This window comes from Heterodontus francisci, chromosome 27, assembly GCF_036365525.1.
Source record: "Heterodontus francisci isolate sHetFra1 chromosome 27, sHetFra1.hap1, whole genome shotgun sequence".
NCBI classification, from domain to species: Eukaryota; Metazoa; Chordata; class Chondrichthyes; order Heterodontiformes; family Heterodontidae; genus Heterodontus; species Heterodontus francisci.
Genome location: NC_090397.1, coordinates 44,496,512 through 44,514,573, shown reverse-complemented (window position 1 = coordinate 44,514,573; position 18,062 = coordinate 44,496,512). Strand labels below are relative to the sequence as shown.

At 43.0% G+C, this 18,062-nt stretch overlaps 1 protein-coding gene across 3 annotated transcripts in view; it reads right to left on the bottom strand.

The window, feature by feature from the left end:
- gsap (gamma-secretase activating protein) overlaps positions 1-12,087 on the bottom strand; it is a 110,402-nt gene extending 98,315 nt beyond the window's left edge. Inside the window, exons 1-6 of one of the 3 annotated variants that reach the window (XM_068059237.1) lie at positions 11,964-12,087; positions 11,436-11,531; positions 10,995-11,074; positions 2,023-2,079; positions 1,854-1,923; positions 1,597-1,653 (exon numbers count right to left, since the gene is read on the bottom strand). In XM_068059237.1, the coding sequence (XP_067915338.1) occupies positions 1,597-1,653; positions 1,854-1,923; positions 2,023-2,079; positions 10,995-11,074; positions 11,436-11,523 (352 nt within the window). In that variant the 5' untranslated portion in view covers positions 11,524-11,531; positions 11,964-12,087. Of the gene's footprint in view, positions 1-1,596; positions 1,654-1,853; positions 1,924-2,022; positions 2,080-10,994; positions 11,075-11,435; positions 11,692-11,809; positions 11,891-11,963 lie in introns of those variants that run through there. The other 2 variants (XM_068059236.1, XM_068059238.1) reach the window with 2 other exon arrangements.
- Positions 12,088-18,062: the final 5,975 nt, after the last annotated feature.

The window sequence follows — 18,062 nt, the reverse complement described above, 5'->3', positions numbered from 1 at the left end:
AACAGTTTGAGGAGTGTCAGCTCAGAATACTTAGCATACTCCTCATACCTTTGCTGATAGAACAAACAAATTTCTAATGGTTGCCAAAGCACCTGGACAACTGAAGGCAGGAAAGGTAGTCAACAACTTGCTGCATACTTTCAGGGCTTTAGATAACCACAGCAAGAATGTAGTCATGTTAATCCCACTCAACTGCCTGCTAGTTATATCTGTGGAAAACTCCAGTCTTGAAATGGGCTACCTGCTCATCTCCTGGTAGTCACCATGCAGATGAGTATTCCTGTAACACAGATTCACAGGGTTCTTCTATCATAATCCAGTTCTCACATATAGGCAGATACAAGAAATATTCCTACATGGACTCCCTTCCTGGTGTACTGAAAATGATTTCAATGATGGGATCCACCCACCACCAGTTCAGGCCACTGATCTTCCCTAACCTAACTTGGTTGGCAAAGTCAACAATTTAAGAATCCCATTTCTTCATCTCCTCTCCCAAGGGCTTGCAAATCTCTACCTAATCTTTACTATCTCGCTCCGCTAAAATAATCTTGAAACATATGCCATGGTTAACTACAATGATCTCACTACTCTGCCACAGATTTCAATCACAATAGCATTAGATCCACCTGACATCTGGTGACTCCATCTACATCTGGCTGTTTCATGTTACCCTATCCTTTTCGCTTTTAGTGCATGACATTTTTAAAATATTGAATGTCCTTCTGACTCCATAAATGTCTCATTTATGTGCAATACTGAGACAAGTTTATTCATTCACAAAGCAAAACCAAACATGCTCTCTATAGATGCAAAGAGTAGAAAGGAAATCTCCTCTGCTTTTATCACCACAGTTACTTACATCTCCTTTTTCATATATCTGGAAAATTGTGAAGTTTATAACAAAACTGTAGTATTTATACTTTCATAACTTTTACTCTCAATGAGAGAAACTGTTAAAATGATTACAATTCAAATGGTTTAACATTAATGGGAAACATGTTTGATGTATCAGATGGTTTCATTAGAATTTAAATATACTTTTAAAACAACGATGAAGTGCATTCTACTGGAAATTATTTTTGTTATATAGCTTTGTAGAACCCATATCCAATTATCGGAAGAATATAAAACCCTTTAGAAATCTCAACTGAAATACAAAAATAGAAATAAGTCACAAGTCCGTCAAATCAAATCAATCAGTCTATGATGGCACTATCTTGAATGACAATATCTTCAAGAAATGGTCAATTATGTCTTGGGCCAACCATTTTTGGGCTATTAGCAATGAAGCATTCTCCCATCCCACGTTATCTAAACAACAGCAATTATCTTTGAAAGCTTCAAAAGGATTGGGGTAGAGTACTACAATACTGGCTGAAACTGCGTCTGAATACCAATAATTAATTCCTCCTATACTTAACTGGAAATAAAGACGAACAAGAATATTCAAGGATTAGACTATGTCCTTCAAAATTGATCCACCAGTACTCTACAGAAATTAACAGCTCAAAAACAAACTCAGTTGATATTTCATTTCAAAGTTTTAACAATGTTTAGTTTAATTACGTTACGTAACAAAGTTTAAAGTAATACCTGGTCTGAATGTTTCGACTGGTAAACCTCCTCCAGTAAATTGCAGAATACTTACAGCTAGCAAAAAGAATATCAAAATTTTTTTCTTAGAAAAAGCAAATTCACTTAAGAAAGATGAAGAAGCTCAAATACAAACAATTCAGGCTTTTATCTTAACGTACTCTACGATAATTCTGACACTTGCAGAAACTTTCAAGTGTTACATGAACACAGCATAAAACAGTCTCAATAGAAGAGCAGAAATTGGTCTCACTCACCCAGCAATGTTCTTCCAATGTTGACAGAGCAACTAATCAAAGACACTTCTCTGTCAAAGACATACAGCAGCTGGGAAAATAAACAGAAACATAAAAAAGAGGGGGAAAAAAAATCACAGGAAAGCTTCTACATTTTGTTCTAAATATGTCATAAATATAAATTGTTTACCTTGTTTTGCTTATTGTGAAGATCATATAAGCCAATACATGTGGCTCCCTTCTTATCCTTTAAAACAAAAATACTTTCACATCATCAAACAGTACTTTTCTACAGACAGTTTTTGAAGCTGCATTTCTTTAAAAGAAAAATTTTTACTTGGTCATAATTCTGCTGCGATTGATTTCAGAACTAGTAAAGATATTGAAAATGAAATCCCTGAGCCTGAAAAGTCCCTGCTAAATTTACCACATTATGGCAAATGTGTATTATGCAGCAAAAAACTATGATTTCTTAACTATTACTTCAATATGTACATTAATAGACATTTGTTATTACTTTACAAAAATCTTGCATATGGCACCCATTTCGTGCCTTGACAATTTTTAATAATGATTTAGATCACTGTTTACACTGTTAAAGTAATATCTAAAAGAGAATGTTGGCAATTTTATGCTAATTTACTCATCACAATATAGTTGCAGGCTCTTACCACCAGATGGTGTCTTGGCAGGAGTCTCCCAGCAAATTTCAGCATGTATTTTGGTCCCCAATTCCACCCACCCCCAATTTACAGGTATTATCTTGTTTATCGGGTGTTTGAAATCTATTTTATCACCCAATAAACAGGTTACGCAGGAGTCCCTTACCTTTTGCAAACACCCACCTATCACCAGCCACCCAATATTTAAGCACCTTTTCAACTATTTATCAGGTGTTTAAAAAATACCTTTTGCGTTTTTCACGTTTCCCTTTGCCTATTTTCAGATCTCCCTCCTATTTCAGGTCACCTGATATCAGATTTGGGACTACCCAAATCCCAGCTTTTCCTACCGGACATCATGTCTTGCTATCTTCACCCATGGCCTCGGACTTGAACACGTTACCCTCAACCCCAAACCAACCATTGACCGTGCCCCTAATCCCTACCCAGAACTTACTTGCAGCCTTCCTTCTCCCTAGGAGTTTTCCTCCCATCAATTATTCCTCATAATGGCCAAGGTATTACTAATATTTTAACTAAAAGAATACTGTGAGGAGGGGTCGAAAGGCCCTCCCCTTGTTGACCTCAACAGGGTTTATTTCTTTTAAAGAGTGGACATGCTTAACAATTCAGTGAGTGTTTAACCATTTGCGTGCCATGATCATAAAAGAACCAACTGGACAGGTTTTCTTGAGTTTAAACATGAAAGAGGTTAGTTTAATGTACTTAAAACCTATCTGAGTAAAATAATAAACTACGCTCCAACTTTCTCTCACATACACACAAATAGGTTACACAGTGGGGAAGATTGGATTAGAGTCTGGAGCAATAAAAAAAAAGTCCACACTTTGTGGAGTTTTGTAACTCAGTTGTCTTCCAGCTGAACTCAGTGGTCCTGAGGTGTCTGGCTTGCAGATGTGGCCAATTGGTCAGGGTTTTCTTGGAGACAACTATGCCAATGGTTTTTTTCAAGGGGTCTCTGCCTTTGGCAATGATAGGCTTGGATGGTTATAGCCAGCAGGCAGGGTTCAAACTTGCAAGATGGCCTAGAGGGAGAAAGAGAAGGGGGACCCCCACTTGGGTCCTTTACTGGTCAGTCTCAGTTGCTTGTCGCCTGCAGAGACAAAGAGCACCTAGTTTCAAACAGATGGTGGGTCTGTCACATGACAGCCCAGTGTATTCTCTCCCTTGTAACTTAATTAGATCATGTCTAAGAATTCCAGTCTCTCGCAGGGTCCCATTGTTCCAGTGATTATCCTTTGAGTGGTAGGTCTCCACCAGCGTTAATGTTCCAAGATTGCTTTTAATGTCTTGACAATGAAGGCAGGACAGGTAGCCCATTCAAAATTCCCAAGCCATTGTCCTGGATGGGGACTAACCAGACCTACATCTCTACTTCAATACATTGGAAGTAGGGTATTTTGATGCAGTGGCCATTTTAACTGCTAGCAGTCATCTTTTATCAGTTCTTTTTCTCCTGTTTTTTAAAGTTTAATGCAAGTTTCCAACCGATGGATTAAAAAAATAATTTGGCATAGAACATGTTCACGACAATACTTAAAAACAAATTAACCAATATGGTTATTAACTGTTTTAAGAGTACCGGCAAACTAAAGAGCCTTTTAGTTTTCTGAATCAATATTTACGATCAACATATGATGGCTCATAGCATAATCTGCTAGTAAAACTGGTGGAAGCCAATTTGCAGCCACTGGGACATGAAGCAGTGGCAGCATGTACCTGCTGGTCAATGAATTTACCGAATCACTGCTTTCCAGTTCTCCACATAAACAGCCAGTGCCCCACTACTGTATTAATTCAATGATGACCACTGCTCTCAATTTCTTAATTTGCTAATGCCCTGCTGTGAACTTCTTGATTCTGTAGTACTCACTGCTTCAATGTTTTTATTAATTCACTGGTACCTATTTAGATGTGCCGCAGCGTTCATCAGTAATCTTTGATTGTTGTCAGTAATCACAATACATGTGGTTCGTACAGATTCAAGTTTTCTTGTCTACTGATTTTGGGTATACAGTCATCAAAATTCTGTCTGCCCCGTCAGGTGGACATAAAAGATCACATGGCACTATTTCAAAGAAGGGCAGGGGAGTTATTCCCCAGTGCCCTGACCAATATTTATCCCTCAATCAATATCACAAAACCAGATTATCTGGTCATTATCACATGGCTGTTTGTGAAATCTTGCGGTGCACAAATTGGCTGCCACATTTCCTATATTACAACAGAGATTACATTTTAAAAGTACTTCACTGGCTGTAAAGCACTTTGGGACATTCTGTGGTCATGAAAAGCACTAGGTAAATGCAAGTCTTTGTTTTTAATTACATCTGTTCAGTTAGAAAATGAAAACATTCTAATTGCTGGCACTTGTTTGGAAGAGCAAGAGTGAACAAAGTAGCACAAAATGGGTGACAGCAAATCAGCAGCCTGTTTTAGATCCTGTCCAATTTTCTATTTTATTGAAGTGGGCTGCCGATTCATTATCACCCACTTTATGCTACTGCCAAAGACTAATTTCACCCCAAACTCTCTAACAAGCCTTAGAATGTGCCTATATGTGCTAACTGCATCGCAGACCTGGTGAACTTAATTGCAAAACATCGCAAACTTGCTCCAGACCCCAGATTAGCCAACAGCTGTACCACAGGAGAACAATCAGGAACTTAAAACTGTGGAACAAACATTTACCCCACCTTAGCTAAGCAAAAAGCAGCTACAGCAGTGCTGGAGATACTTAGGTCTTGCCCTTGTCAAACTACTAATAAAATCATACAGGACAAAGAGGCTGGGAAGTCCCAGAAATAAAATGAGTCAGAAAACAAACAATGATGGGAGTAGTTTACAGGACCCCCAACAGTAGTTTTACTGTTGGACAGAGTATTAAATCAAGAAATAAGAGAAGCTGGTAACAAAAAACATGCAATAATCATGGGGGTCTTTAAACTTTCTATAAACTGGACAAATCAAATCGGCATAAGAAGCTTGGAGTTTGAGTTCACGGAATGCATTCAAGACAGTTTCTGAGAATACATCATGGAACCAACCAGGGAGTAAGTTACTTTAGATCTTGTTTTGTTTAATGAGACAGGATTAATAAGTAAGCTCATAGTAAGGAATCCTCCAGAAATTAGTGATCATTTCGCATTGAATTTGAGAGTGATGTACAGAGTTCTGAAACTAGAGTATTGAACTTAAATAAAGCCAATCACGTAGGTAGGAGGGGAAAGTTAGCTAAGGTAGATTGGGAAATCAGATTAAAATATATGACAGTAGCTGCACAATGGTAAACATTTGAAGAAATATTTCATAATTCTAAAAAAATCCATTGAGAAATAAAAATTCCATAGGTAAAGCGATCCATCGTGGTTAACCAAAGAGGGCAGTATTAGATTAAAAAAAGATTTTATAATATTCCTAAACACAGTAATTCTGAGGATTGCGAGAGCTTTAGATACCAGCAAAGGATAGAAAGAGAAAATAGAATAACACCAAACTAGCCAGAAATATAAAAACAGACTGTAAGAGCTTCCATAAGTTTGTAAAAAGGAAGAGAATAGCAAAAGTAAGCATGGAGGCAAAAATAGGAGAAATTATAATGAAGAAAAAGGAAATGACGAAGAAATTAAATATTTTTTTACTTGTCTTCGCATTAGAAGACACAAAAGAAAACAGAAAAAGGAGAACCAATGGTCTAATGAGAATGAGGAATTTAAAGTGATTAATATTAAAGAAAAAGTACTGGAGAAATTAACGGAACTGAAAGCCGACAAATCGCCTGGACTTGATGGCCTACATCCTAGAGTTCTAAAAGAAGTGGCTGCAGCGATAGTGAATACACTAATTGAGATCTTGCAAAATTCCCTAGATTGTGGAATGGTCCCAATGGATTGGAGGGTAGCAAATGTAACACCACTATTCAAGAAAGGAGATAGAGGGAAAACAGAGAACTTCAGGCCAGTTAGCCTGACATTAGTCATCATGAAAATGCTGGAATCTATTATTAAGGAAGTGGTAACAAGGCATTTAGAAATTCATATGATTAGGCAGAATCAACATGGTTTTATGAAAGGAAAATCGTGATTGACAAATCGATTACAGCTTTTGAGGATGTAACTAGCAGGGGTAAAGGGAAACCAGTGGATGTAGAATATTTGGATTTTCAAAAGGCATTCGCTAAAGGTGCCACACAAAAGGTTATTGCACAAGATAAAGACTCATGTGTTTGGGGGTAATATATCAGTATGGATAGAGGATTGGTTAAAGGATAGCAAACAGAGACTAGGAATTAATGAGTCAACTTCAGGTTGGGAGGCTGTTACTAGTGGAGTGCCACAAGGATCAGTGCTAGGGTCTCAGCTATTTACAATCTATATTAATGACTTAGGTGAAGGGACTGAGGTGTAATTTATCCAACTTTGCTGATGATACAAACCTAGGTGGAAAAGTAAGCAGTGAGGAGGGCACAAAGAGACTGCAAAGAAATATCGATAGGTTAGGTAAGTGGGCAAGTAGACAGATGGAGTATAATGTGGAGAACTGAGGTTATTCACTTTGGTCGGAAGAACAGAAAACCTGAATATTTTTTCAATGGCGAGAAGCTATTAAATGTTGGTGTTCAGAGAAATCTGGGTATCTTTGTACAAGAAAGAGAGAAAGTTAACATGCAGGCACAGAAAAGCAATGAAGAAGGCAAATGGTATGTTGGCCTTTACTGCAAGGGAGTTGGAGTCAAAGAGTAAGGAAGTCCTTTTGCAATTGTACAGGGCTTTGGTGAGACAACATCTGGAGTACTGTATACAGTTGTGAACTCCATACCCAACGAAGGATATAGTTGCCTTAGAGGAGGTGCAACAAAGGTTCACTAGATTGATTCCTGGGATGAGAGGATTGCCCTACGAGGAGATATTGAGTAGTTATGTGGCACCGCCATACTAAATGGGATAGCATCAGATTAGATGTCGCAGCTCAAAACTGAGCATCCATGAGACGCTATGGGCCATCAGCAGCAGCAGCAGAATTCTATTCAACCACAATCTGTAACCTCAAGTCCCGGCATATCCCTCAGTACACCATTACCATCAAGCCATGGAACCAACCCTGGTTCAATGAGGAGTGTAGGAAAGCATGCCAGGAGCAGCACCAGGCAGACCTGAAAATGTAGTACCAATCTGGTGAAGCTACAACACAGGACTTCATGAATGCTATAGGCAGAGTTAAGCAATCCCACAACCAACAGACCAAATCAAAGCTCTGCTGTCCTGCCACATCCAGTCATGAGTGTTGATGGGCAATTAAACATCTAATGGGAGAAGGAGGCTCCACAAACATCCCCATCCTCAATGATGGGAGAGCCCAGCTTGTCAATGCAAAAGACAAGGCTGAAGCAACGGCAACCATCTTCAGCCAGAAGTACAGATTGGATGATCCATCTTGGCCTCCTAAGGTCCGCAGCATCACAGATGCCAGTTTTCAGCCAATTCAATTCACTCCATGTGATATCAACAAACAGCTAAAGGGACTGCATAATGCAAAGGCTATGGGGCCTGACAACATCCTGGCAGCAGTACCGAAGATCTGTTCTCCAGCCCTTAGCCAAGCTGTTCTAGTCTAGCTACAGCACTGGCATCTACCCAACAATGTGGAAAATTACCCAGGTATGTCCTGTCCAAAAAAAACTGGACAAATCCAATCCGGTCAATTACCACCCCATCAGTCTACTCTTGATCATCAGCAAAGTGATAGAAGGTGTCAGTGACAGTGCTATCAAGCAACACTTACACAGCAATAACCTGCACACTTTGGGTTCTGCAAGGGGCATCCAGCTCCAGACCTCATCACAGCCTTGTCCAAGCATGGACAAAAGAGCTAAACTCAAGAGGTGAGGTGAGAGTGACTGCCCTTGACATTAAGGCAGCATGTGACCGACTGTAGCATCAAGGAGTCCAAACAAAATTGAAGTCAATGTGAATCAGGGAGAAAAGTCTCCACTGGTTGGAGTCACACCTAACACAAATGAAGATGGTTGTGGTTGTTGAATGCCAAACATCTAAGCCCCAGGACAATCGCTGCAGGAGACTCTCAGGGTAGTCCTAGGGCAACCATCTTGAGCTTCTTCATCAATGACCTCCCCTCCATCATAAGGTCAGAATTAAGGATGTTCGCTGATGATTACTCAGTGATCAGTACCATTTGTGACTTCTCAGATACTGAAGCAGCTCGTGAACACATGCAGCAAGACCAGGACAACATTCAGGCCTGAACTGATAAGAGGCAAGTAATATTTGCGTCACATAAGTGCCAGGCAATGACCATCTCCAACAAAAGAGAATCTACTCATCCCCCCTTGACATTCTTATTGCCAAATACCCCACCATCAACATCCTGGGTGGTTACCATTGACTAGAAACATAACTGGCCCAACCATGTAAAGACAGTGGCTACAAGAGCAGGCCGGAGGCTGAGAATTCTGTGGCGAGTAACTCACCTCCCAATTCCCCAAATCCTGTCCACCATCTACAAGGCACAAGTCAGGAGTGTGATGGAATACTCTCCACTTTCCTGAATGAGTGCAGCTCCAACAACACTCAGGAAGCTCAAGAGCATCCAAGACAAAGCACCTGCTTGATCGGTACCCATCCACCACCAGCACACAGTGACAGCAGTGTGTACTGTATACAAGGTGCACTTCAGCAACTCACCAAGCCTCCTTTGACAGCACATTCCAAACCCACAACCTCTACCACCTACAGGGACAAGGCCAGCAGATGCAGGAGAATACCAAGTTCCCTTCCAAGCCACACACCATCTTGACTTGGAACTATGGTGCCACTCCTTCACTGTTGCTGGGTCAAATCCTGGAACTCCCTCCCTAACAGCACTGTGGGTGTACCCACACCACATGGACTGCAGAGGTTCAAGAAGACGGCTCACCACCACTTTCTCAAGGGAAATTAAGGAGAGGCAACAAATGCGGACCTTGCCAACAACTTTCACATCTCATGAAAGAATTTTTTAAAATGAATGTGCCTATTCTCTCTGGGGTTTAGATGAATGAGAGGTGATCTCATTGAAGCATAAAAAGATTCTGAGAAAGCTTGACAGGGTAGCAGCTAAGAGGCTTTTTCCCCAGGTTGGGAGAATCTAGAACTAGGGGTCATACTCTCAGGATAAGGGGACAGCCATTTCGGACTGGGTAGAGAATTCTAGTCATTGAGTATACTCAAGACTGAAATCTATTGATTTCTGGACCCTAAGGAAATCACAAAATTGTTACAGTGCAGGAGGAGTAAAGAAATGCCAGGTATCTCATTAAAGCAGTGTCCAACATAGTGAAGAGAAAGTAAGTCAATAAATTAATCTTCTCATTTAAAGCTTCTTCACAAAAATATTCATTTGTTGTAGTTTTGATTAATAGCAAGTTACATTTTTGATGCCTTTATCTTCCCAAAATTGTCTCACTGGCCCCTATGTAAGACAAAAATTGTAATGTGCCCCCCAAGCGAAAAGGTTGGACAACCCTGTTCTACAAGTTTCCTCACCATCGAAGTTAAACTGATCGGCCTGTAACTGCTGCGCTTATCTTTACAACCTTTTCTGAACAAGGGTGTAATGTTTGCAATTCTCCAATCCTCCGGCACCACCCCCAAGCCTAAGGAAGACTGAAAAATTATGGTCAGTGCCTCTGCAATTTCCACTCTCACTACCCTCAGTATCCTTGAATGCATCTCATCTGATCCTGGTGCCTTATCCAATTTAAGTACAGGCAACCTATCCTTATCAATTTTAAACCTTTCCAGTGATTGAATTGCCTTCTCTTTCACCATTGCCTGGGTTGCATCTTCTTCCTTGGTGAAGACAGATGCAAAGTATTCATTTAAAACCTCAGCTATGGCCTCTGCCTCCATGTGTAAATCCCTTTTTTGATCCCTATTCAGCCCCTCCTCCTCTTACCATTCTTTTACTATTTATGTGTTTATAGAAGATTTTGGGATTCCCTTTTATGCTAGCTGCCAGTCTCTTTACATACTCTCTTTTTGCTTCTATTTGCTTTTTCAATTCCTCTCTGAACCTTCTATATTCAGTCTGGTTCTCAATAGTATTTTCTACCTATTATTATCTGTCATATGCACACTTTTCCTTCTTTATCTTAATTTCTATCTCTTTTGTCATTCACAGAGCTCTGGCTTTGTTTACCCTACCTTTCCCTTTTGAGGGAATATACCTTAACTGTGCCCAAAATATCTCTTTGAAGGAAATCAAGGGATATGGAGATGAGAAAGGAAGTGGAGTTGAAGTTGAGAATCAGCCATGATTTTGTTAAATGGCAAAGCAGGCTCCAGAAATCATATGGCCTACTCCTCCTTCTATTCCTTATGTTATGAAATCTATTCATATTGAGAAGCACAGATTTGGCACAATTTATGTATAACTGAAAATGGCAGACATAACGAGTTGTTAATACAGGAAATAATTCTACCTTCCAGGTGTACAGAACACTGCCATCCTTTTCAACATTGACAATTTGCAGCTCTGTCCTTGAAGGGCTCGTAGATTCATCTAAAATTGAACTCAGTAAAAAAAGTATAAGTTGGCTTGTATGAGTAAAACGCAGCTAAAAATTCACTTAACAGTATGCGGTTTTCATGAGTGTGTTACTTTTCGCAGTTACACAGGAATCAATTTGAATCTATTTCTAAATATTGACCGACGTTCACAGTTTATACGTTGCAAAGTGAAAAGTCAAAGTTTTAAATGTCAATACTATGCTAATTAGCTTTTACTTTTCGAAGTTTTAAACTCAATCGTACCTTCTATATGTGCTACAAATGGCTGTCAAAATTTGTTGTAACCAAACCATTTTTAAAAGCAAAATTTACACATTATACCGATTTTATGAAACAGAGTTACTGTAGCTTACCATTTTCGTTAAGTGGTGTCAGTCTACACTTCAAAAGCCAAGGAACGACGTCATTCTCAATATCAAATAAAGGTTTTAATTCCAGCATTGTCAACCCTGTTTTAAAACAAAGACAAGTTCTGTTCCAGTGCCTCAAGTCAATCAGGACTCCTTCGGGAAGTTTCGTTTCGGTGACAACTCAGGGAGCGCTCCCAACAAAACAACCCCAACCGAGCTAACGGCTGTCTACAAACCAACTCGCTTCCTCTCATCCTCACAAAGTAAACACCCACTCCTCTCCTCTCCTCTCCTCCCCTCCCCTCCCCTCCCCTCACCTCAAACACCCCTGCGCGCCCCCGTCATCGCCGTACACGCGCCCTCACTCAGACACACACCTTCCCTCCCGCGCGCGCTCACGCCCGGCTTTGCACCGACTGTAACACTTTGTAACAATTTGGAACAGTGGGCGAGCCTGTGGCTTTTCGCCGAGTCGCGAAACGAAGGAAAACATATCCTGGTTTGAGATTAGCTAAACGTGCTGTCAATCACCATGTGTGAGCGCGGCCACTAATACAATCCTATTGTCCAACTCGGCTTTTGATGTTTGGAATAAGGGTTTCTGGAGCTTCCAATCTGCTGCTCAGTTTGGCTCAATCGTTGGCAACCGATCACTGTGCAAGGAATCCTCACATGAACACTCAGGGATTGACTCTGTTGCTTGCCTGATTTTCGCAATACTGAGAGTTTGTGTCATCTGGTATGAAAGTATATAAAGTGATGAATAAGTGCGAATGTCAAATTAAGAACAACTTGCATTTATATAGCGCCTTGAACAGAGTAAAGGCACGTCACAGGTGTGTTGTGAAACAAAATGATACCGAGTCACATGAGATATTAGGAGAGGTGACCAAACGCTCAGTCAGAGGGGTAAGTTATAGAGAGCATCTTAAAGGAGCAGAAAGATTTGGGGGAGGGGGTTAACTCCCAACTCTCATACCCATGCAGCTGGAGGCACAGCCACCAATGATGGGGGTGATTAAAATTGGGGATGCGCAAAAGGCCAGAGTTGGCGGAGTGCAGTGATCTCAGATGGTTGTGTGGCGGGAGGAGATTATAGAGAAAGAGAGGGGGAAAGGCCATAGATGGATTTGAAAACATGGATGAGAATTTAAAAACAAGGCCAATGTAGGTCAGCGAGCACAGGGGTGAGGGGTGAACAGGATATGGGCAGCAGCGTTTTGGACAATCTACATTATGAAGAAAGAACAACCATCAGTGCACATTCTCAGAACTTCCAACTGAACCGCATTTGTGAACAATCTGCGGCATTTTTAACTACATTTTCCTTATTATTTTACTGAATGTTTTGTATCAAACATAAATTGAGGACTTGTGACGACCCAAAACTAGGAGCCTAATGCAGGTCCTGAATCCTCAACAAATTTTATTACACCTTACAGCTTCAACAATCAATGGACTCGTCATCCTCAAAAATTTCATCAGGTTGGAAGACTTGCATTCTACAGAGTTGCAAGGAATGGTGGCTTTGCATGTTCTACTCCGTCACTGGACTCATTGGCTTATTTCCAAACCATTTGAAACCACTTGGAAAAGTCAACTGGTCTTAACTGGTCTTCTCTGGTCTCAGCTGCAAGCTGGTATTGTCTGGATACAGCCAGGATAACTGGCAATCTTAACTGGTAACCATTTGGCATTCCCAGTTGCCCAGTCAACATTAACTTGAACTATTTTGGTTCAACCCAATATTCCGAGAGCTATGCTTGTAAAACTGAAAGTCCATTTGAGGCACATATGTTCATTGTCACCTATTTTATTTATTTTGGCCAAAAAAATTAAAGTTACAGGAATGAAGTGACTATTTCAATATTTACAAGGAGTCATGTAATGAGAGCATAGTTTCAAACAGTTCAAACAAACAGAGGTCTAGTTCAGAGCCACATAATTTGGAAAGTATGCAATGTAACATCAGCTACTAATGCCCATTTTTACATAGTTGGCCACTACTTCTCCAGGAGGTGCTGCTTTGATATTGTAGAAATGCCTGCATAGACCCTCAGATGTGAAATACAGCATGTTTGCGGATCCTGGAATGGGGCAGCATCTTGGATCAACAGCTCTTTAATAATCATTACACAATGACCTTGAAATGTCAGGATGCTTTGTAGCTGACCAATTTGCTGATTGTCTAATAAAATGAGAGAGTTATCTCTTTGCAGAGTTTCAGATCTGTGCTGTGGTGTACACAAAAACTATCCCATTCATGCACATTCTGGTATAGATGTGCCATATCATCCCTGTCAACATTATAACCCCTTCTACATAAAGCTTCAACTTCTTGGGGATTGAACATTCTCAACTTACCTCTGCCAAGGTAACTTTCCAAAGGTTTCATGGGCAATTTCTTCTCCCTTCCTTGGGCTTAACATTGCACTGCAAAATCTTCGAACTAATGATAATTTTGCAAACACATCCATCAAGAGTGGCAAATTTTGCATGAGAAGAAACTCATGCACTACCTTCTTTGGCCTCCTTGTCTCGAGAGACAATGGGTAAGTGCCTGGAGGTGGTCAGTGGTTTGTGGAGCAGCGCCTGGAGTGGCTATAAAAGCCAATTCTAGAGTGACAGACTCTTCCACAGGTGCTGCAGATAAAATTGGTTGTCGGGGCTGTTACACAGTTGGTTCTCTCCTTGCGCTTCTGTCTTTTTTCCTGCCAACTGCTAAGTCTCTTCGACTCGCCACACTTTAGCCCCGCCTTTACTCACTACCTGTGAGATAATTCCTTTAAGTTGCTGCTTCATTTGTCAATTGCATGCCTCGAAGGGAACATGAAAGGGGCCCCACATGGCTACACTTTTGGGAAGATCATATTCCTCAATCTCACTGACCCACCTTCCATCGTTCCCCACATCCCAATACCCACCTCTTCACCTTATCTACCTTCACCCTGCCTGGGCCCTAACCTCCACCTCTCTACCTCTCTCTCCTTTAAGATGCTCCTCAAAACCTACCTCTGACCAAGCTTTTGACCACCTGTCCATTTCCTTATGTAGCTTGGTGTCAAATTTTGTCTGATAATGCTCCTGTGAAATGGCATGGAATATTTTGCCATGTTAAAGGTTCTAGACAAATACAAGTTGTTGCTTAGAAATAATTGGGATGCAGAGATTTTCTTTTGATCAAGATATCTGGTAGATGGGAGTGTGGAATTTGAGACAGAAACAGATCAGCCATGATCTTATTTTTTTTTTATTTCCAAAATATACTATATTCATAAAAATCTGTAAAAACTACATTGCCAAACAGTTTCAAACAGCACTAAAAAATACAAACATTGCAAGGAAGATCAGTTTCCTTCAATACTATCATGAGTTTCTTCACAATCCTTCCATTTCACTATTGTCATGCCAATTACAGTTTTACATTTACAGCAAATTAAAATATTAACGATACAGTTCGAGGGGTTTCCCATGGATCCAGCCCCTCAGTTCAGCTTGGTGGGGGGACCTTACACTGTGGTCTTTCCCCATTGAGCCTTTGCTGCAGCTGCCCCAAGCTTTAGTGCGTCCCTCAGTACGTAGTCCTGGACCTTGGAATATGCCAGTCTGCAACATTCGGTGGTGGACAACTCTTTGCGCTGGAAGACCAGCAAGTTTCGGGCAGACCAAAGGGCGTCTTTCACCGAATTGATAGTCCTCCAGCAGCAGTTGCTGTTTGTCTCGGTGTGCGTCCCTGGGAACAGCCCGTAGAGCACAGACTCCTGTGTTACAGAGCTGCTTGGGATGAACCTCGACAAAAACCACCGCATCTCTTTCCACACCTGGGGGAGGTGGGCGACCGTCTCTTCCCCACCACAGCCACCGCGGGGGCATTGTGCGGAGGGGGCGAGACTTCAGGTGTGCATGAAGGATCTGACGGGGAGGGCCCTTCTCACCACCAGCCAAGCTACGTCTTGGTGCTTGTTTGAAAGTTCTGGTGATGAGGCATTCCGCCAAATGACTTTGACGGTCTGCTCGGGGAACCATCAGACAGGATCCACCATCTCCTTTTCCCGTAGGGCCTTGAGGACATTCCGTGCAGACCACTGCCTGATGGACCGGTGGTCAAAGGTGTTTTTCCGCAGAAACTGCTCCACGAAGGATAGGTGGTACGGCACGTCCCAACTGCATGGAGCGTTCCGCGGCAACATGACCAGGTCCATCCTTCGCAACACCGGGGACAGATAGAACCTCAGCACGTAGTGACACTTGGAGTTTACGTACTGGAGGTCTACACACAGCTTGATGCAGCCGCACACGAAGGTGGTCATCAGGATGAGGGCCACGTTGGGTAAATTTTTCCCGCCCTTGTCCAGAGATTTGAACATCGTGTCCCTCCGGACCCGGTCCATTTTAGATCCCCAGATGAAGCGGAAAATGGCTCGGGTGACTACCACAGCGCAGGAGTGGGGTATGGGCCAGACCTGCGCCACGTACAGCAACAACGTGAGCGCCTCGCACCTGATGACCAGGTTCTTACCCACAATGGAGAGAGATCGCTGCCCCCACATGCTCAACTTTTGTTGTACCTTGGCTACTCGCTCCTCCCAGGTTTTGGTGCACGCCCCGGCCCTTCGGAACCATATCCCCAGCACCTTCAGGTAATCTGACCTGACGGTGAAGGGGACAAAGGATCGGTCAGCCCAGTTCCCAAAGAACATGGCCTCGCTCTTGCCGTGGTTAACTTTGGCTCCCGAGGCCAGTTCGAACTGGTCGCAGATGCTCATCAGTCTGCTCACGGACAGCGGATCCGAGCAGAAGACGGCGACGTCATCCATGTACAGGGAGGTTTTAACCTGAGTGCCTCCGCTGCCTGGGATTGTCACCCCCCTTATGCTCGTATCCTTCCTAATAGACTCAGCAAAGGGTTCAATACAGCAAACAAACAAGACCGGGGAGAGAGGACAGCCCTGTCTGACTCCAGATTGGATCGGGAAACTTTCCGATTCCCACCCATTGATTGAGACTGCGCTACTGATGTTTGTGTAGAGCAGTTGGATCCAATTGCAGATTCCCTCCCCAAACCCCATTTTGGAAAGCACGTCCATCATGTAGGTGTGCGATATCCTGTCAAAAGCCTTCTCCTGGTCCAGGCTGGTGAGGCAGGTGTCCACCCTCCTGTCCCGTACGTAGGCAATCGTATCCCTGAGTAGCGCGAGACTATCAGAGATCTTTCTGCCGGGTACAGTACAGGTCTGATCGGGGTGGATCACCAACTCCAGAGCAGATTTGACTCGACTGGCTATGACTTTGGACAGAATCTTGTAGTCAACATTAAGCAGTGAGATGGGCCGCCAATTTCTGATTTCTGCCCTCTCCCCCTTCCGCTTGTAAATGAGGGTGATGATGCCTTTCCTCATGGATTCTGACATGCTGACGGCCAGGAGCATACTCTCGTATACTTCCAGCAGGTCCGAGCCGACCCAGTCCCACAGGGCCGAGTACAACTCGACCGGTAAGCCGTCGCTTCCGGGGGTTTTACTCATCTCGAAGGACTCGACGGCCTTTGTCAGCTCGTCCAGAGTTAGCGGCTTGTCCAGTCTCTCCCTCCTGCTGTCATCTAAGACCTCTGTGATAGATGACAGGAAGGACTGGGAGGCTCTGCTGTCTGTGGGCTTCGCGTCATACAGCCCAGCATAAAAGGATTTGCTGATCCTTAGTATGTCGGACTGCGAAGACGTTACCGAGCCATCTTCTTCCTTCAGGCTGCTGATAACAGAGCTCTCTCTGTGTACCAGTAACGCGAGCACGTCTCATCCTGCTCGATGGAGCGGACTCTGAACCGGAAGATGATCTTGGAGGCCTCCTTGGCAAAGAGCGAGGCCTGCTGGCTCTTCACCTCTTGGAGGTCCTCCTTGACCTCGACCCCCATTGACTGCAACCGGAGCAGATTTTGCATACTTTTCTGGAGTCGGGACATTTCCCTCTGTCTCTCTCTCGCGATCTGAACACCTTTGTGGATGAAGAACCTCTTGATGTTCTCCTTGATCGCTTCCCACCAGTGAACTGGAGACTCAAAGAGGGGTTTCACGGTCTTCCAACCTTTGTAATCCCTTTTGAGTTCCTCAACGTTCTCTGGGGTCAGCAGTGTAGCATTGAGCTTCCACGTCCCTCTGCCAACCAGCTGGTCATCCTGTTAGTGACAGTCGGCCAGTAAGAGGCAGTGGTCGGAGAAGAATACCGGCTTGATGTCGGTGGATCCGACCGTGACGGGACGGGACACAAACAGGAAGTCAATCCTGGAACGGGCAGACCTGTCCGATCTTGACCATGTGTATCTGCGCTGCGCTCCGTCTGCAGGTTTGCTGAAGACGTCGTGCAGTTTGGCATCTTTAACTGTTTCTATTAGGAATCTGGACGTAGCGTCCAGTTTGCTGTCGCCACTGCCGGATTGTCCAGCCGCATTGATGATGCAGTTGAAGTCACCGCCTAGGATGACCGGCCTGTACGTCGCCAGCAGCAGTGGGAGCTGCTGGAAGACGGTCAGCCGCCCGCTGCGTTGTACCGGGGCGTACACGTTGATCAACCGGAGCGGAGCGTTGTTGTACATTACGTCTGCTACGAGGAGGCGACCGCCCACCACCTCCTTAA